This window comes from Physella acuta, unplaced genomic scaffold (assembly GCF_028476545.2).
Source record: "Physella acuta isolate Inbredline_101_S28 unplaced genomic scaffold, ASM2847654v3 ptg001093l, whole genome shotgun sequence".
Classification (NCBI taxonomy): Eukaryota; Metazoa; Mollusca; class Gastropoda; family Physidae; genus Physella; species Physella acuta.
The window spans coordinates 88,776-109,865 of record NW_026732610.1 but is presented as its reverse complement, the minus strand read 5'-3'; the positions used below and the strand labels follow the sequence as shown (position 1 = coordinate 109,865).

General features: G+C 33.3%; 1 protein-coding gene across 1 annotated transcript in view; it reads left to right on the top strand.

Annotated features, from left to right (window-relative positions):
• LOC131955682 (uncharacterized) overlaps nucleotides 1-21,090 on the top strand; it is a 48,191-nt gene that overhangs the window by 16,371 nt on the left and 10,730 nt on the right. Inside the window, exons 3-31 of the mRNA XM_059319884.1 lie at nucleotides 134-243; nucleotides 696-824; nucleotides 1,909-1,968; nucleotides 4,432-4,512; nucleotides 4,946-4,997; nucleotides 5,359-5,472; nucleotides 5,984-6,165; nucleotides 6,570-6,732; nucleotides 6,823-7,004; nucleotides 7,158-7,253; nucleotides 8,111-8,321; nucleotides 8,439-8,523; nucleotides 8,998-9,173; nucleotides 10,181-10,257; nucleotides 11,063-11,226; nucleotides 11,621-11,836; nucleotides 15,705-15,968; nucleotides 16,809-16,841; nucleotides 16,940-16,983; nucleotides 17,524-17,591; nucleotides 17,744-17,791; nucleotides 18,143-18,223; nucleotides 18,651-18,731; nucleotides 18,932-18,971; nucleotides 19,183-19,233; nucleotides 19,629-19,681; nucleotides 19,906-20,022; nucleotides 20,249-20,378; nucleotides 20,875-21,006. Coding sequence (XP_059175867.1) covers nucleotides 134-243; nucleotides 696-824; nucleotides 1,909-1,968; nucleotides 4,432-4,512; nucleotides 4,946-4,997; nucleotides 5,359-5,472; nucleotides 5,984-6,165; nucleotides 6,570-6,732; nucleotides 6,823-7,004; nucleotides 7,158-7,253; nucleotides 8,111-8,321; nucleotides 8,439-8,523; nucleotides 8,998-9,173; nucleotides 10,181-10,257; nucleotides 11,063-11,226; nucleotides 11,621-11,836; nucleotides 15,705-15,968; nucleotides 16,809-16,841; nucleotides 16,940-16,983; nucleotides 17,524-17,591; nucleotides 17,744-17,791; nucleotides 18,143-18,223; nucleotides 18,651-18,731; nucleotides 18,932-18,971; nucleotides 19,183-19,233; nucleotides 19,629-19,681; nucleotides 19,906-20,022; nucleotides 20,249-20,378; nucleotides 20,875-21,006 — 3,240 coding nt within the window. The remainder of the gene's footprint in view (nucleotides 1-133; nucleotides 244-695; nucleotides 825-1,908; nucleotides 1,969-4,431; nucleotides 4,513-4,945; nucleotides 4,998-5,358; nucleotides 5,473-5,983; nucleotides 6,166-6,569; nucleotides 6,733-6,822; nucleotides 7,005-7,157; nucleotides 7,254-8,110; nucleotides 8,322-8,438; nucleotides 8,524-8,997; nucleotides 9,174-10,180; nucleotides 10,258-11,062; nucleotides 11,227-11,620; nucleotides 11,837-15,704; nucleotides 15,969-16,808; nucleotides 16,842-16,939; nucleotides 16,984-17,523; nucleotides 17,592-17,743; nucleotides 17,792-18,142; nucleotides 18,224-18,650; nucleotides 18,732-18,931; nucleotides 18,972-19,182; nucleotides 19,234-19,628; nucleotides 19,682-19,905; nucleotides 20,023-20,248; nucleotides 20,379-20,874; nucleotides 21,007-21,090) is intronic.

The following is a 21,090-nucleotide window of genomic DNA, read 5'->3' as shown; positions in this document are numbered from 1 at the left end:
CCACAGCATTGGTTAAAGTCATGTAACGATGACCACAGCATTGGTTAAAGTCATGTAACGATGACTTCAGCATTGGTTAAAGTCATGTAACGATGACTTCAGCATTGGTTACGTCATTCACGTTTTTCCACAGGGTCACACGGCAATCAGAACTACGCCCCAAGTGGACCAACCAGATCTTACGGCTTGGCGCGTTCAACCAATCGTCTGCCGGCCATAAGAAACTACCCTAGGGGTCATGTGGTAATGATACACTATTTTCATTGGTCAAATCTGTTGTTTTTTTTCACTGTTCGCTAATAAACAATTTCCTTGAACTGTTTTTAAGAGAGACTTTGTCTTTAATATTGGGGCACTTTTGTTTAGCAAATATCCACTATGTAGGGCCTATTGAATAATTATTTAAACGAATAAAAAAGAGAAATAGTAGTGATTAATCTGGGGTAATGAAGGGCAATGGAGGGAGAATAGACGGTGGGGGGTGAAGGGTTGGGGGGTAATATTATTCTTGCTTGGATTAAGGCCGACGTCTTACAAAGCTTTAACAAAACAACAAAAAATGTCGATAATTGTCTTGTGATTATATGGGCTTTACGTAGGATAATGGCATGAGTTATTTTCAAGGAAGGAATATCCTCTTTTAAAAATGTAATCTTGTCTAGCAACGAAACAAACAGTGATATTTTGTTCCGTAGAGCCGGTCCATGTACAAGAAGTCACACTCGTCACTGACAGATAACGTCACGTCACGCTACTCGGCCAGGCACAGGCGGAGTCCTGGGCCGTTTTCTAAGAGTGCTGCTGATTCTCCCTACCTCCCCACAGTAAGTCTCTGCTGATTCTCCCTACCTCCCCACAGTAAGTCTCTGCTGACTCTCCCTACTTCCCTACAATACATTTTTGGTAGCTCATCCAACCTGACCATTGCAAGTCTTCCATGACTCCTTGCCTCCCTACAGTAATTTTTTCATGACTCTCCCTACCTCCTTACAAACATTTTTGGTGCTTCATCCCACCTGACCAGGGTAGGTCTTTGTGCTTCCAAGACCAGGATTGTTGTTCATCTCCCCTACCTCTACACAACAAAATCATGTTGCTGATCTCCCTTACCTCACCACAACAAAATCATGTTGCTGATCTCCCTTACCTCTACACAACAAAATCATGTTGCTGATCTCCCCTACCTCACCACAACAAAACCATGTTGTTAATCTCCCTTACTTCACCACAACAAAATCATGTTGTTGATCTCCCTATAGCACAACAAAATCATGTTACTGATCTCCCCTACCTCACCACAACAAAATCATGTTGTTGATCTCCCCTACCTCACCACAACAAAATCATGTTGCTGATCTCCCCTACCTCACCACAACAAAATCTTGTTGCTGATCTCCCTTACCTCACCACAACAAAATCATGTTGTTGATCTCCCTTACCTCTACACAAAAAAAATCATGTTGCTGATCTCCCCTACCTCACCACAACAAAACCATGTTGTTAATCTCCCTTACTTCACCACAACAAAATCATATTGTTGATCTCCCTATAGCACAACAAAATCATGTTACTGATCTCCCCTACCTCACCACAACAAAATCATGTTGTTGATCTCCCCTACCTCACCACAACAAAATCATGTTGCTGATCTCCCCTACCTCTACACAACAAAATCATGTTGCTGATTTCCCCACTTCTGCACAAAAATCATGTTGCTAATTTACCCTACTCACCAGTCTAACTGCTGATTCACCCCCCCCCCCCCCCACTTCCCCCATCTCCCAACTGTAATTAGCCAATTTTCTATTATACTTTCTCTGACTCACTCTTCTTTGAATGTAAAATTTTAATAAAACGAATCAATTTAAAACAACGTAACAGTAAATAATTTGTATTTCTCTCTTTTAGTCAAATCCAGAAGAATGTTTAAAATGTTTGTTAAGAGTCCCTCACAGAAAATGCGAATCGGTAAGTTTTTTTTTTTAATTTTCATACACATCCCTACTCCTATGTTTGATAAATCTACCAACAATGAAGAAACCGTACACTATTATTATTAACATGCAAATTATTCCGCCAGAACCGACCATAGCTAGAGAGAAGGTTATTGATAGAGGCAGGGTGTCAGTGTTCATTTCGTACATTTCATCTGGGGGGGGGGGGGAATCCCTATTCCCTGGAGAATATACCCAGAGGCGTAGCTAGGGGAGGGCGGGGAGGGCGGCCGCCCCGGGCGCCGACCCTAGGGGGGCGCCAAAAGGGGTAGAAAAAAAATTAAAAAACTCATTTTAAGCTGCAGTTTTGAATTATAAACAGTCAAAGTAAAGAAATTTAACGGCTGAGAGCCTTTGCATACTGATTTAACTGTTTTCTACCTTGATTGTGTAACTGTAAAAAGGATATCCTTAAGAAACAGTGACCGGAAAAACCGCTTTCCAACTTTCCTAGATGGGGAGGGGGGGGGGGGCGCTTTTTCGAAGACTAAAATCGGAAAAATTCACATCGGATTAAGGAATAAATAACCGATATCACTCAGAAAAGAAACCCATTGAACTAAAGCGTATTTTACGATTGTGTAACATAAAAAAAAGAGTTAGTGACGTTTAAAATCTGCTCTACCATTTTTTTTGTCCAAGATTAACACTTAATGTGTATTAACACTTAATGTACGATTTCCCTTCTTAGTTTCGCTAAGTAATAACGCGACTGGTTCTTTGTAAGATTCTTACGATTCTCAACTTTATCGTGAGAGATCAGATAGTTTTACTTGATTGCATTACATCTTACCTGGATCACTTCATTAAAGAGAAATAAATATCACGGATTCTTGTATCGCTATCCGATCAGTAAAATAGCAGTCTGTCGGAGCGGGTGGTGGATTATTACTTTGTTCAACCTAACTGATAATTTAAAATTGTAATATTATTATAGGCCTACTATTATCAAAATTTTCTAAAGACACGACCAAAAGTAGACCAAATAAGGCTTGCACCTTCTACAAAATACGCTCTAAAGCAATGGTTCTTAACTTTTTGGAGTTACCGAACCCCACCAGTTTCATACGCGCAATCGCCCAACCCTTCTTAATAGTTGCATTGTCCACACTGACAAAATCCGATCATATGAGTCGGCTGTGTGTCTTGACCTCCGCGGATGCCCTGAGACTGAATTACCGAACCTCTCGGGTTCGATGGAGCCCACTGTTTTAAGCTCTTTTGATTTTCTTCCTTTTATTCGTTTCGGCTCCCTAATGAACATAGGCGTCGGCAACACTCGTCAACTAATAATCCAGCCTCCTCCTGAACGTCACGGGCGTCAGCTATTATCATTAAACCGGTTATTACAGCTTCTTCATCCAGTACAATTAGATCTTGAATGTGTGCGAGAAGGCAGCGCACATGTGATAAATCCAAGACTTCGAGCTGTTGTGTCCGTTGATTTCCAGTTTGTTTCCTCTAGCTTGTTTCATTATACAATCAACCAGTCAACGAAATACCCATATCGTATTCCAATGTGAACAATACTTTTGCTACTATATGTCAATTGTATGACCTTAATCTAACAAACTTATAATCCAACTATGTACCATATCATAAAAGAGACTGTTCCAAAGATAAAACATAAAAAGACTGTCCTAAACGAATTAGCACCGCTACAATTTTATTTTTTTCTGTACATTACTAATCATCATTTTTTAAAGGATAATGCATCTTAAATGGAAATTTAATTGGCGTCGAGTAAAGTTTTAGGGAACGACAATCATACAGCGTAATTATTTTTTTTCCGGACTGTCGCACACACATACACACACACACACACACACACATATATATATATATATATATATATATATATATATATATATATATATATATATATATATATATATATATATATATATATATATATAGGGCCTATATATATATATATATATATATATATATATATATATATATATATATATATATATATATATGGGAGGGCGCCAAACTGAAAGTTCGCCCCGGGCGCCGGGAGGGGTTGCTACGCCTCTGAATATACCCCTCCTCCTCCTCCATTCCATTGGAACGAAATTTAAAAATATATAGCCTACAATTTTAATTAAAATAAACATATCGGCTACTTTTACCACCGTCCGTCCCGACCCCGGAAGTCGCAAGTGTCCCCAGGAAGTTTCACGAGCCACTACCCCCTCCCCGTCTGAAAGTAACCCCTGATAATCCTAATCATATATATATGCCTACCTAATAATAATAATAATAGGCATCATTATTAAAAATATATATGATCCCTTCTATAGGTCTGTCTACTTTAATGATTATTACACATGCAGTTCTCAAATATTTAAAAAAAAAAGTTGACATCATGTAAAATTAAGATATTAATGACTTAAAGTAGGCCAATAATGTAACCCTGAACTCTATGTTTTAGCACAAATACATACGGGTTGGAGGCGGCTATAGACACGGCTATTGGTACATTAAATGTTTGTTGGAACAGCTGGAGCTACAGGTTAGTAGTGAGAATAGTTAAAAGTTTTTGAAGAAGAACACTTTCAGTGTAATACATCTCGATTCAACTAAGCAAATATATCAAAATAGTTAATGAATAAACAAATTAAAAATAAAACTCTAATTTCCTACTCGAAACACAAGAATTACTTGACCTATTTAAGTATATTGACATTATTCGAGAGGACATGTTCCATACCTTACAACTCCCACCCCTTCACGCAACATTCTACTAGATTAGATCTATAAGTCTATAGACTATAGACCTGTTTGTAATGTCAATTAAAGATTTTCAATATAGACTTAAATTCTGAACCTTATGACATCTGTTTATGAAGTGTACAAAAAACAACAATTATTTAGTATTTAGGCCTATAATTAAAATAATTTGCAGCAGGATTAATTGTACTTTTTATAAAATCTACTTCAAATAGAGACAAAGAGAGTTGTTGAAACAACAGAGATTAGACGTCATTAAAGAACACAGTGAGTTATGATGGCATAGAGATTAACCACATAAAGGCCCTATATCTGATAAAATTGTATTGTATAGTTATTAATAGATACTAGGTCTCAGAGTGGTCTTTAATAATTGAAATATAAGCATTAAGATATTAAGTAAAGCATTACATTTCTGGAATAAACAATCAAATCATTTAAAATTTAAAGCTTTAAATGCTACTTAAACTACATACAAGATTTTAATGTTATCAAGATTCTCTAACTACAATCAATATTTATTTTATATGGCTGCCTCTTAATACATTTTTCAATGATTTTCTGTTAAATTATGGCTTTAAATATTTTTTAAGAATTTTATTTCTTATTGAGTTTTTTTCTTTTTCAGGGGTGAAAGCAATAAAAACTTACATCAGAACAAAAAGTGGTCGGCTAATTGAAAAGATTATATTTTTGTCAGAGGAGGATTATGAAGCATTTAAAGCTGGCAAAAATATTGAAGGTTAGGATTAGTATTTTTAAAAATCCCTGCTGTAGGACAGAATGACTCAAAAAATATATAGATCTATATCAAAACCGTTCTTAGAATTCTGGGTTGGGGTGGTTTAGTGTTAGAGCACATGCTAACCTATTGAGAGTATTGAGTTTAGTTTATGGAGGTGAGTCAGTGGCAGGCCTACATCTATAAGTTCACCCAGTTCTATGGGGTGTTTGATTCAGATTAGATTATCTCTTCATATGCTGAAAAAGAGGTAAATTCTACATCATCTGCCATATTAACCATCAGATTTGGAAGATTGGAAGAGTAGTTTTATTTAATTTATAGTTGGTACAGAGATGACTTAGCAGTTTATAGTTATACTCTAAAATGTTGATGTTGCTGCCAATATTATTAAACATACATTATAAATATATTCAAACTTTGTTTACTAATGTATTTATATTAAAATGTCCATTACCATTCAGCTTCACTGTTTAAGAGCTTCTTATTTCTTTACACAACTGTGAACTAGATCTGCTCAAGAAGTATTTAACAAAGGAAGAAGCTGAGGGTTTACAGTCATGGGATAAAGATGAAATGGTGGCCATAAAAACATATGTGAGGACCAAGAGTGGGCGACTTATTGAGAAGCTAGTTTATGTTAGCAAGGAGGATTATGATGCCATTAAGGCAGGGACTAAGGATGCCAAGGATGTACGTTATATTAGCACTTCTTTGGTAGCGTAGCCATACAGATATTTTGTTAGTTAGCCATACCTAGATTCAATATTTTGTTAAGTTGCCATACCTGGATTAACTATTTTGTTAGTTAGTCAAGCTATATTTTGATGTTTTATTTATTTGCCCTATGCAGATTAAATATTTAAAATTGCTTGTATATCACCTATAATAATATGACATTAATTCTAAACCTAACCCTATATTAAATAATAATATTAAATAATACATAATACTAATTCAAACTTTAAGGGTTAAAGTATTGTTTTAACTACAGTTTTAAAAAGAAATCTATATCTATATTTATAGCAAGTGATGAGCTAATTAGGATAATACGTAAACTTATAAGTTTCTGAACAAGGCTGTCAACTTTATTTCAGGTTTTGAAAAATTACTTGAAGACAGAGGACGGAGAACAAATAGAGGGCTGGGAGGATGCTAAAATGAGAACGATAAAAACTTATGTCAGGACAAAAAGTGGCAGACTTGTGGAGAAAATAATCATGATTAGCGAAGAGGATTATCAAGCCATGCTTAAAGAAGGCAAATAAATATTTTTGTTGATGTAGGTCAGCCATAAAGCAGTCTATGTTTGGATAAAATACTTTTTAAATTGAATGTTTTTCCTTATAGGCAAGGACCCAAATGACATAATTAAAAAGTATTTAACGCTAGAGGAAGGGGAGACAATTGATTCTTGGCAGAGTGGAGAGCCAATGAAAGCCATCAAGACAATGATAAGGACAAAGAGTGGCAGGTTGATTGAGAAAACAATCTATGTCAGCGCTGATGATTATGAAAGGATGATGATGGAGGTGAGACATTTTTAAAGTTTTTGTTTTAATTAAAAAATAGCTGGGAAATTTATCCAAATTGTTTTCATTTATGAGAAAGCAGTTTATTTATTAAATGCGGCAAACAGTTGTAAAGGAATTAATACTCTACATTAAGCTTTTTTTTATGTTAAGGGTGGAGATCCTAATGCTATCCTCAAGAAATATTTGAATCCAGAGGATGGTGAGCTACAGTCCTGGGAGAAAGTTCCAGAAGGAAACCCTATGAAGGTAGTAGAAAATAAACAATTTCTGACACAGTGTCAGAAAATATTCCTGGTGAAGCTCAGTTTTTTTTTTTTATGTTTACTAAGTTCATAGAACTACTAATTACTTTTTAAATAATATTAAGGTCAAATAAAGATGCTAATAATTTTTTAGTCTGAATGATTAGTCTGACTCTAATGAAAGGGAGTATTTGTAAAATTAGAGCTCATCAAGGGGAAACAACTCAATAAAATCTGCTGATTGTCATTAAAAATAAAGTAGCACATTAAAAAAATGTGTTAAATTCTCATGAAATATATTATTAATTATAACACAATTACCCTTTAATTAGACTTTTAGTTTACTGACTTGTAGATAAGTTTATTTTTTTTTACATTGTTTAATAAGTTTTTGAGTCGCTTTGATTCCACTATGTTGCCAACCTAATGAAGGTTTCAATGAATATTGCTTCTTTAATTTTCGGAAAAAAGCAAAATTCATTACCTATTATTCATTTAGTATTTTACTTTCACAACTGTCCTCCCTTACCCTTCCCTAATTAAATCAATAGGCAATATTATATATTTACATTTTAACAATTGATCTACAAAATATTTGAATATTATTGTTTTGTAAGAAACCTGAATTATCAATATTTTATTAAATATTTTTATAATTTTAACTTAAAATACTTTATAAAGTCTCAAATCCTTATTTTCATATTGTTTGAGTTAAATACTTCATTAAACAAATCAATCTGATGTCTAATAAAAAAAAATTATACTTAAATATTAACTTCTAAAAAGTGAAATTTGATACTTTATTTTTTTAACATACCAGGACTGTAGTTTATCTACTCCGTGATATTTTATATGATACAGGTCATAAAAACATACGTGAGAACAAAGAGTGGCAGGCTCATAGAGAAGACGGTCATGCTAACAGAGGATGAATACAACGAGTTTCTCAAGTCTGGGGGGGACCCTAATTTCCTCAAGAAATTTATGGACCTCAAGAAAGGGGAGGTAATTGAAAACTGGGAGAAGGCTTCAACCGTTTACTCTGACAGTGATGACCCAGCAGTACAGAAGGGTGAGCTCATTAGCTGAGTAGTGTTGTCATGGTAACAAATGAATTTTACTGATAGTAAACAGAGTTGTTAGTTGAAATGGTATGACTTTTTAAAAAAAAAAACTCATTGTTTTTCAGCAAAAGCTGGTGACAGAATAGTTGGAAAAGATGGAAAAATTTATGAGATATTCGTTGACCCTGTCACTGGAAAAAAATATAAAAAGTAAGCCCAGGAATTTTTCTAGATCATTTGTCTCAATCCTTCAACCCTCTTCTAGTGCTGGGGTCTAATTTAACATAATCAGCAACTTTAAACCTGTTTCTGCGACCTCAGTATATAAACTCTACATTACTTGCCCAATGGACCATCAAGTTCAAAAAGGGAACTTTTTTAAAACTAAAAAAAAAGGTATACTGGTAAGGCAGTATTTTTTTTTTACAATTTTTAAGTTGAATACCCAAATCAGTGATAGACATATATTGACTGTGACCCTTGTGAAGAAAAAAAACGGTAGCTGTGGTGAGGTCTATGTAATAAATAAAACATTTTCCTCACAATTTAAAGACAATTGTAAAAATTCAACAGACTTTTTTTGAAAGAGGTTGTCTTTATTAAAGTTGCTGAAATTATCTGTTTTGTAAAATACTTTGCCCTAAAAAACATTGAAAACATTTCTTTTTTTTTCCCGCACTGAAGAGTCGTTGGTCAAGCTGACCCAGGGAAAACAGGAAAAAAAGGCAGAAAGGGGAGGGGAGGTGCAGGGGGAGACGGTGAGGAGGAGACAGCCGAAGAAAGGGAGAGAAGAAAGAAAGGGAAGAGAAACCAGGACAGTGACAGCGAGTTCAGCTACAGGAGTGTTTATAGTGCTGGAGGTATGTGGATGTTTATAGTTATAATGTGTCTATAGTGCTGGAGGTATGTGGATGTTTATGGTTATAATGTGTCTATAGTGCTGGAGGTATGTGGATGTTTATAGTTATAATGTGTCTATAGTGCTGGAGGTATGTGGATGTTTATGGTTATAATGTGTCTATAGTGCTGGAGGTATGTGGATGTTTATAGTTATAATGTGTCTATAGTGCCGGATGTATGTGGATGTTTATGGTTATAATGTGTCTATAGTGCTGGAGGTATGTGGATGTTTATGGTTATAATGTGTCTATAGTGCTGGAGGTATGTGGATGTTTATAGTTATAATGTGTCTATAGTGCTAGAGGTATGTGAATGTTTATAGTTATAATGTGTCTATAGTGCCGGAGGTATGTGGATGTTTATGGTTATAATGTGTCTATAGTGCTGGAGGTATGTGGATGTTTATAGTTATAATGTGTCTATAGTGCTGGAGGTATGTGGATGTTTATAGTTATAATGTGTCTATAGTGCCGGAGGTATGTGGATGTTTATAGTTATAATGTGTCTATAGTGCTAGATGTGTGCTATCTCTAAATGGTTTGCAAATATAATGTGTCTATAGTCCAGTAGGTGTGTACCTCTAGATACCTTGCAATCATAATGTGTTTGTAGTGTGTGACTTTGCCAATGTTTTAAAACTAAAGCTGTGTTTTGGTCAGCCTGTACTTTTTCCCTTGAAGAAAAATGAAACAATATTGAAATGTTAACACATCATTAAGCAAAAAATAATGTTTTACAGTTTGTTAAGCCTTTTTATTTTCAAAATTTCCCACATTCATTATGTAAACATTTATTGACATAATTTTGCAGCTAATTAATTAACATGTAATTAGGTACTAGTTTTTAAAAAAAATTTCATAATTCTCAATAAATTGTCAGCAGTCAAACGTGAAACAATTAATGCAAGGCTTTAAACAGAAAATAATTTCTTTAACTAATTGTTTCTGGTTTTAATATCTTTGATTAGGAACAAAACATGTACGCAGACGCAGAAAGAGGGCAGATGGCACGTACAGTGATAGTGAATCATATCATAGTAGTAAGGTCTGTATGTGTGTTCCAAGCAGTCACATATATGTCACAGTGAATTGTATCATAGTAGTCAGGTCTGTATGTGTGTTCTAAGCAGTCACATATATGTCACAGTGAATCGTATCATAGTAGTCAGGTCTGTATGTGTGTTCTAAGCAGTCACATATATGTCACAGTGAATCGTATCATAGTAGTCAGGTCTGTATGTGTTATCCAAGCAGTCACATATATGCATGCCTGTTCCACTGTTAAATTTATAATCAGCTCTGTAACAGTGTTCCATTCATTCACAAATATGCCTGCTGATAACTTATATAAATGCTGTCAAAGAAATTGAATTTTTTATTCTGTTTGTGTTACTGTCAATGACAGGAACAGGGCCAGTAATTGTGTTATGTTCAAGGTTAGGGTAGTCGTAAATAGCACTGTGTACACCAATGTTTGGAAACAGCACTGTGTACACCAATGTCTGGAAATAGTACTGTGTACACCAATGTCTGGAAATAGCACTGTGTACACCAATGTCTGGAAATAGCACTGTGTACACCAATGTCTGGAAATAGCAGTGTGTACACCAATGTCTGGAAATAGCACTGTGTACCCCAAAATCTGGAAATGGTATCCTGGACTCCTGAGTCAACTCAGCTCAAGTGGGTTCCTGACTCACATTAGGGAAAGTAAAGTTGACCCAGGCTTCAGACTGATTAATGACTGACATATGCCATTGATACACAAACAGGTGAGCTCTACTTCATCTGCCCTATCAGGTCCAAAAGGGTAGCTTTATTTTTTTCCCTCTTATTTCTGCGTGTCTCAGGACGGGGATGGTGAGGCCAGGAGAAGGAGACGCAGGAGGGAGAGAGCGCACGCAGACAGCGCTCACAGCTACTACAGCGTGGTCAGTGCGGGGGGGACCAGGCACGTGCGCAGGAAAAAAAAACACGCTGATGGCACCTACAGCGCCAGCGAGTCTTACCACAGGTGAGAGAAGTTTACTTGTTTAGGGTTGGTTATATATTGTTGTGTTTACCTGACCTTTTACTTGACCCTTTGGATTATTTACCTGACCTTTTGGGTTATTTACCTGACCTGGTGGCTTATTTATCTGACCTTATGGATTATTTACCTGACCTTTTGGATTATTTACCTGACCTTTTGGGTTATTTACCTGACCTTTTGGATTATTTACCTGACCTTATGGATTATTTACCTGGTCAATTGGATATGGCCAAAGAAACAGATGAACTCTACTTCATCTATTCTATGCACCATGAGGTCTGACATGGTACTTTACTACAACTTATAGTGCCTGAAGGAATTTAAATGGGTTTAGGTTTGTGTTATAGATTTATAACAGTGTATGATGTGCTTACAGCTCTGACAGTGAAAAAGAGGGCGGAGGGTTGAGCAAGAAGAACCAGCAGAAGAAGAAGAAGAAGAAGGAACATGGGAGTGACAGTGAGTACAGCTACTTCAGTGAGACCAGTGAGGGGGGCACCAGGAGGACCATGAGGACAAAGCGCATCAGAGACGCAGATGGGAAGGTGATAGGGCATGGCAAGCCAGAGTCCTATGTCTCTAGTGGTCAGTGGTTTTTACAAATACTTGATGTCAGTCCTATGTCTCTAGTGGTCAGTTGTTTTTACAAATACTTGATGTCAGTCCTATGTCTCTAGTGGTCAGTGGTTTTTACAAATACTTGATGTCAGTCCTATGTCTCTAGTGGTCAGTGGTTTTTACAAATACTTTACTGTATGAGGTCCTATGTCTCTCGTGGTCAGTTATTTTTACAAATACTTGATGTCAGTCCTATGTCTCTAGTGGTCAGTGGTTTTTACAAATACTTTACTGTATGAGGTCCTATGTCTCTAGTGGTCAGTTGTTTTTACAAATACTTGATGGCAGTCCTATGTCTCTAGTGGTCAGTTGTTTTTACAAATACTTGATGTCAGTCCTATGTCTCTAGTGGTCAGTTGTTTTTACAAATACTTTACTGTGTGAGGTCACAGGATGTCAGTCCTATGTCTCTAGTGGTCAGTTGTTTTTACAAATACTTGATGGCAGTCCTATGTCTCTAGTGGTCAGTTGTTTTTACAAATACTTGATGTCAGTCCTATGTCTCTAGTGGTCAGTTGTTTTTACAAATACTTTACTGTGTGAGGTCACAGGATGTCAGTCTTATGTCTCTAGTGGTCAGTTGTTTTTACAAATACTTGATGGCAGTCCTATGTCTCTAGAAATCGATCACGGAGTTCCTGTACAGCCAATCAATTTTTGTCTTACGAAAGTGAAACATCGGGTTATAACTTAGGCTTGATGAAAATAAATAGAAATAAAGCCTTAAACTCAACAAATTATTTTCAAGTTCTCTGGTTCTGCAAAAATATTAAATTTCTGAATTAATTTTAGGCTTAAGTTTTTAATAAAATTTTATCTCTTATTATTTTTACGGTCTTAAATCTAAAAAAGCACATTTTTATTCCATGTCAACAACATAACGGAATGATTTTCGTCAACTCACTGGTGTCCATTAGTTGATTGTATTGAATCACAGAAAGCCAAAGTCATATGTTCAAGTTTTCAGTTTTTTTTTCGTATTCAGTTTACTATATCAGTTTCAAAAGTCGGAGGCACTGGCTGGTACCTGGGAGGCACAAAATGATTCATAGAAATATAAACAAGTTTTCTGATTTAAAAATACTTTAAAAAAGGAGTAGTCCATTTTGAAACATTTAAAGCAGTTTTATTACAAAGTCAATATGCATAAACTTCTATATAGATAAATAACAGCCTGTTGGTTTCAGGAATAAACATAATCATAACAGCAACAATAGTTTCCTAAACTAGAGTAAAATAGTAATTAATCCAAGCTTCTTTCATAATAAATAAGGGAGACAACCTGTAAATATGTTCTTAAATTCTTAAGAAATAAGATAAATTCAATATTGATTATAAAATAATAATAGATAGGCCCTAACTGTAGATTATTATGTTTCACATAGATATTGAATTCACTATACGACAATTTGTCTAATTTGTTTTGATATAATACATATTTTAGAATTAACTGTAGTTCAAATAGTAAACCCTTAGCAGACTGAATAATACCTTTGTACATTTTAAAATGCTGGCATTTATTTTGTATTTGTTTTGGTCCTTGTGGGTGAGCTGCCACACTTTATATTTTCATTTTCAATATTTTCTTGTTTTGAATCTTGAACATGTATGAACTCTACAACACTTCTTTAAGGTGTATACAATGCACACAATAAAGGTTAAAGAATATTGAAAGTTTTTCTTATAACAAAAACAGATTTTAGATGGTTTTTTTTATTACAAAAGCAAAGAGGGTTGGGCAATTCCATACACTACAGTAATAAATTTAAAAAAAAAAGCTAATTTGAAAATGTGCAGAAAACACTGAAGACATGTTTGGGGGCAGATGCTATTCATCATTGGAAGAAAAAAATGCCAGTTTAACCACTTAGGATCTTTTCTACAACCGTTTTCAAACCCTCCGCTGACCATACTGAAATTAGAACAAAAAATATGTTATTAACTACGAATTTTATGTATGCTAATAATCTAATTATTACTGGCTTTAAATCTTGCATTACAAATGTAGGCTAAAGTAAAAATTAAAGAGAAAAAAACTTTGTATGATGGGAAATCTCCATAGGTGTGGCATTACCCCATACCTACTATTGAAAAAAATGATTTCTAATTCTAAATAAACCGGGAGTGATCTCCCCTAAAATTTCTCGAATATTCTAATATAACACTATGGGGGATGGCAACTCGGGATATAGACTTCTAGACATAATTTTTAATCCATTTTAATTACTCAAATTTTTAAAAATAGAATATAATCTCGTTGAAAAAAGAAATGCACACCAAGTGAACGCTAAATAAAGATGTGCATAATAGTGCGCAATCTTATTAGTACTTTATAAATTTACATGCGTTTTTCGAGAAATCGGAAATAGTGTAAATAAGTACTTCCGGTCAACGGAAATTACTCAAAATTTGACAGAAGGTAGAGAATTAGATCTTTTACTTACATATCAAATTTCATTTATCTATCTGAAATAGTACTCAAGTTATAGGCTTTTGAAAAATTCAAAGTAGAAAAAGTACCACTTCCAGTTATTGGAAATAGCTCAAAAGTTGATACGGATCTACGATTTTGATAAAATACTTATATATGAAATTTCATCAACCTAGCTGTAACGGTACTCAAGTTATCGTGTTTACACACGGACACACACACACACACACACACATACACACAGACAGACATATGGACAAGATTGCAAAATTATGTTTTTCCGTATCAGTGAGATGTAAAACGTCGAGATTTGCAAAAATCTCGATTTTTTTTTTTTTGCACGATTACAAGACTTTCTCTATACTTCGTATATACGAGAAAGTAAAAAACAAACTGCAGTATTGGACATTATTAAATTTGTTATTAGTAACAAAAGTTATTTAGCTAACGTGAAAATCAATAGTTGACAGCATTTGAAAAAAAATAAAATGTAAAATATTTCAAAAAGTGCAAGGGTAATACTTCCGTCAAGAAGCATGAAGATTGATGGTGACAAAATAAAATTATTGCTTTGGTCATAGAATTCCTTTAAAATTGAAACAGGAATCAAGATAAAATGATGACTTATGTAAATTAGTTCGCTTATTAAAGAAAGATAACTCAGTGTATAGGGTGTGGAATTACCCCAGGTGTGTCGGTAATTGCCCTGGGTCACCTTATATAAAATGACCAATCTTTATTCTTAACCCAAAACAAATTGTTGCTTGATGGAATTATACTAATCCATTATAATAGTATAATAACTTAAGTAACACCTGTGATCTAAAGGATAAAGTGTCTGTCTATTGATTGTTAACTTGGAAACAAAATAAATGTGAAAAAAATTGTATCACTCATGTTCACTAACTTATTAGAAAAGTTGTATGATTAAATTTACCTAAACAATTAGCCTCCTGTATGTTTTTTGTGGTGTAAGGGTGGATGTTCAGAAGGCTCTATGATTTTTTATGTTTCAAGTAACTTAGTAACAGAATTATTTTAAAAATATATTCTGCTGTATTTTGTATCTTATTTGAAGTGTTGAGTGATACCTTATATTAGTGTATTAAGAGAAAACAACTGCCTTAATCAGAATTTTTTTTTGTTTCAGATTCTGAAAGGTAAGGTTTATTTCAGCAATTTCTGCAACATTACATAATTGGTATTTTTAAAAAAATGTAAATAATGACTTGAAAAATACAATTAGTTTTATCCATTTTAATATTCTTTTCATAAACTTTCTATTGATAAGAATGATAGTTAATTATTTTCTTTTAGTAAGTACTTCTACTCTTGTTTCTGTTTGTTCATAAATAGTACATTTGTTAAAATAGCACTTTCTTGATTTTGTGCATTACAAATAAATGTTCAGTGTGTACACCGAAATTTCTGATGGGAAAGGAGGAAAAATCCGTGTGAAGAAAGAAAAACCTGGGAAAAAAGGCAGGAAAAAAGGGGAAGTCGCCGACTTCAGTGACGCTAGCACAGACTCAGATGACGTTGACTTGGAAAACATGACTGAGGAGGAACGTCAGAAATATTTTGAAGAAAAAGCCAAGCGCAAGGCAGAAAGGGAGAAAAGAAGGCGGGAAAAATATGGAGATAAATATGACGAGATGATGGCGGCTCATGAAATGTTGGTACAATGCTCTGCTGACTAACATCAAGGGTGTGCTTTGTTTTTTGAATAACAGCCACTAAATATAATGCTTGAGCATGCTTCCAAGGAAAAACTAAATCACATTTCTATATATTTTTAATGACATTTAATATTTTAAATTTCTGTATTTGCCTAGTTCCCGTCCGCCACAGATAACATCCTACTTAAAATTATAAATTACTAACACTTATTATATATATATATTGTGTTGATTGATCAAAAACTTTTGTATTAACTGGCCATTGTGGGAGGAGATCAGAGTTAACCTTTGGTGATATTTCCTTTTTTTTTATAACAACAATAACATTAAATAGGATGTATTTTTTCATATAATAATATTCATGGCTGATTTTTTATTGTGACAATAACCTTTATATTGGCTCTCAACAAAAACTACTGGAATTCACGTTTTTTTTGTCTGAAGCAAAATTGTTTAATTTTTACATGAAGTTGGACAGCTCAATATTAAATTAACAAAACTAAATTCAGTAAAACATCTGCAGCTGCTTAATGTTGTATTAACACAGCTAAAAAAAATATTATATCTACTAAAATCCCTTAAAATATTGTCAACTAATTTCTAGTTTAAGTGTCACAGTATAGGCTTTGTATTGTGGAAGGTCTGAGTGAAAGTCTTTTACAAATATTGTAAATTATGAATGGCAGCTTTAGTGTATATGTAAATGTTTTGATTCAACCTGTTGTATTATGTTTCTTGACAAATCATTAAATCTATTTTCAAAGCATTTCTATCCTTTTAAAGTAGTTAATTGTTCTATAAAGCTTTAAAATAAAACTAGAACATTATTCTTGCAGGAAAAAGAAACAGAAAAAAGAGGCAGAAGCAAGGTTAGAAAATAAAGAAATATTTTCCTGAAAATGCTATTTCTATTTATTTGTCGATGTTTTATATCATCAGAATAAATTTTGAGTCTCATTTTTTTCAGTCTCAAAAAGAAAGGTCAAGGTGGAGAAAGTGATAGTGAATATGGTAAGTTCCTTAACTCTAGCTTCAGTAAAGATAACTCATGACTTCATTTAGTCCATGGGGCAGATGAAGTAAAGATCACCTCTGTAATCTCATCATATGAAGGAATAGTGTGGTCAGTACTTTGCCCAGCCATATTTATTTTCCTTGGGTGGACTCAGAGACATCATATAGACGTGCGCCCAGAATTTGAACTCAAAAGTTTTTGTCTTAATTAGTTATAAAAAGAAAACAAAGTTAAATTTATAACAGTAACAATATTTGGAATGGAGGCTTTTTTCACGTGGGCTGTATTGGAAAAACAATAAATAACAAAGACATTTAATAAAATAACAATCCGATATTAAATACTAAAATAGCATTTAAAAATGTGGTATAAAGAAAAACAACCATATGACTTAATTAGATCTGCAAAAAATGTGCAGTTAAAACTTGTTTGGGTGAGGTGATAGGCTTCAATTGTTACAATTAGAATCTAATAGATCTGCACTTGATGATATTGACAAAAACGTTTTATTGAAGGTGTGTATTTGTTAATTTCAGAGATTGACCCAGTTACAGGCAAAAAGAAAAAAAAACCAAAGACATCATCAGATGGAAAATACCTTTATGTGAGTGACTTTTCTACGTTTTTTAATGTAAAATTCCGTTTTTCTGGCTGATGAGAAATAATGAGAATATACTGTGATATCAAATGATCTCTTATAGATATCTGTGAATGTTTCAAGTTTTAGTTAATATTAACAAACTTAATCTCCTCTAGGAATATGATGAGAAGGGAAGGATTATTAAAAAGACAAGAATTGGTGGGGTAAGTGTCTCAATTACTATAACTTGAAGTATACGCTCCTAATAACCCTCATGCATGTTTCAATGGCTGTGTCTAAAACTGGATATAAAATAATCAAAAAATTTGAATGATGTTGGTCAATGTGGGAATAAAGCTATGATTACTCTGTTGTTGTTTGTCTCATCCATTTGATGTCTTGCTACTAATGTCATATAAGTAATGTCATACAACTGATGTCATGCTGGAGGTGACATTCTACTACAGTGCTTAAATCATGAGCTTCTCAGTTGACCTGTTGATTTTCCTGGTATCTCAGGCCATGCTGCAATGTTTTGAAGTGTGTAATTCTGGTTATGTTTTGATTTACCACAGGGAGATGACAGTGGATCAGAATATGAATATGAATACGATGAGCATGGGAACCTCATCAAAGAGAAGAAGAAAAAAGGAAAGGTCAGTGTCCTTAAAGTGGTTAAAAAACTATAAAATGACCCATCTTTCTGTTTAAAAAGTTTTCTGAATGATCAGTGTTAAAACTTTTGACCAATCATTTCACATTGTATAAAAAAAAAATAATTATTATCTCATATGTTGCTTGAACAATGATTGAATTTTTATGATGAAAACATTTTATTATTTCTATAATAGCTGAATTTCATCATTAGTTTAACTTTAAAGATTTTTGTTTTGTTTTTGATGAATTTTGTAAACAACACTGTGATAATTTTAAACCAATTAATAAGTTTAAAAAGAAAAAAAAAATTTTATTCATGAAGATGTACAAAAAAATGAGTTTGATAGTAAATTTATTTCCAACTCTTCAGAATGAAGTTGTACTAAAAATATGTGTTTAATAATAAATTTATCTCCAACTTTTCAGAAACAAGGAGATGAAGGTGATGAATTTGAATATGTTTATGACAAAGATGGGAAACTGATCAAAAAGATTAGGAAAGGAAAAGTAGGAACACATTTTAAAAACTTAATATTATATTATTAATTTCAGTGCAATCCCGAAAATTTATTTTGGCCTACATTAACTATGGTTGTTTATAATATATACAAGTTAAACAGTCTTTCAAATTGATGCCCTTTTTAATGCTCCACATGTTCACTAAAATGTTTATTATTTTTATTTTTTATGTGCTGTTACTTGTATAGGGAGGTGATGATGAAGGTTCTGAATATGAGTATGAATATGGTAAGTTTCCAGCAAATTTTAATTTTGGTTATTAAAATATTCATTCAAAATGGACATTGATCAGTGAAAACCTATTTTATATTTAAAAGTAATTTAAATTTCAACACGTATCCAGACAACTCTCAATTATGAAAGTAAGTTTGACCTTAAAAAATGCAGGAAAGTTTTTTAGCAGTTTAAAAAATTATCTAATTTTTTATTCATTTTGTAGACAAAGATGGCAATCTTATTGGCACCAAGAAAACAAAAGGAAAACCAGGGAGTAAGTTCAACAAATTTTTTCTATGGTTTTTATTATTATGTAATTTGATTATTTGAAAAGGAAAGCTACAGGCAGATAATATTCATCTTTAGATTTTATGTGTAAATATTTTAAACACCTTATATGGCTGGAGTATTTTAAATTGTTGTTATATCTTAAAATTAAATTGTATAACATACATACTCATATAATATTTTATAAAAACAAATATGAATCGAAGAATCAGTTTGTCCTGGGCTAATTAGCTAATAATCGAGTTGGTTTGCAATATGAAATTTAAATATTTTAAAAATTTGGTTATACTGAATTACATTTGATCCAGGCGCCGCAGGTTCTGATGATGGAAATTAAAATATTTTTAAAAATTTGGTTAAACTAAATTACATTTGATCCAGGTGCCGCAGGTTCTGATGATGGAAATTACTTTGAGGTGGATGAGAAAGGCCAGGTATAGTAAACGTGTATATAAATAAAGACTTCTGTCATTAAAAGTGGCTTTTATGGAATGCATGCTAAACAAAAGTGTTACAATGTTTTAAATGTATATTTCAGTTATAGACATCATTGAGCTTTAGTAGCGTTGGCATGATAAATAAATAAACTAAATTTAAATTAAATTGAAGCTTAAATATTATTTCATAGAAAATTTAGTTAAGGGCTATTTTTGTGTAGATTAAACTGAGGCAAGGGAAAAAGAAAATTGACCTGTCCAAGCTAACGGATGATGACCTCAGAAGACTAGGCATTGACCCAACACTATCTAAGCAGGAAATAGCCAGACTGCTGAAAGTGAGCTAATTTTTGTGCAATTGTTTGTGCTGCAAATGTTTTTTATTCAACCAATTTAACGTGTGTTAAACTTTTTAAAAAACTTGATTTATTTTAATAAAGTTATAATTTAATTAGGCCTATTCCTCAATGAAATTAATAAAAGTAAAAGACCCATGATGTCAAATGGCACACACAATTAAACAGTTAAAAGAACAAATTATTCTTTTGAAATAATTATCTGCAGGAAAAATTTGGAGATGACATTGAGATTGTTGATGAGAATGTCAAAATTGGCACTAAGAGGCTTTCACAGTATGGCAGTGAAGTTGATACGGATGACCTTGCTGATGACAGTGACCTTGACATCACAACATGTAAATTTTGTTTTTGCTGATTTGTCCAGGGTTGTAGTCTGTGTATGGTTCTGTCATCTTGTTTTAGAGGGATTTTGTTTATGTTTTGTACTTGAAATTTAATGGTGTGGAGGGGAGGGAACAAGTAAGGCCATTAAACATTATCACAGTCTGTCTGAAACTTACTTTAGAGAAAATGTTTAAACTCTTGTCTGTTGTCATTGTAACAATTTACCCTAGCTAAACCACGCAGGCTGTATATAGTGTCTATATATATTAGACATTGTGTACAATATTTTAAGTGAAAGGTCTCTATGTAATATACATAGTGTACAATATTTCCAGTGAAATGTCTCTATTTAATATACATTGTGTACAATATTTTAAGTGAAAGGTCTCTATGTAATATACATTGTGTACAATATTTTAAGTGAAAGGTCTAAATGTAATATACATTGTGTACAATATTTTAAGTGAAAGGTCTAAATGTAATATACATTGTGTACAATATCTCCAGTGAAAGGTCTGCGTCGAGTCAATGTCCTAATGAAACGAGGAGGCCAAGCCTTGTTGGATCACATGAAAAGAGTGTTAGATCAGAGTGGATTACAAGATGACAACACCTATGCCAAAGATTTAGATGAAAGAGGTTTGAACATTCAGAAAAAGTTTATTTGAGTAATTTAAAGCTTTAGAATAATCACTGAGAAATATTTTTTTACTCCTCTGGTTA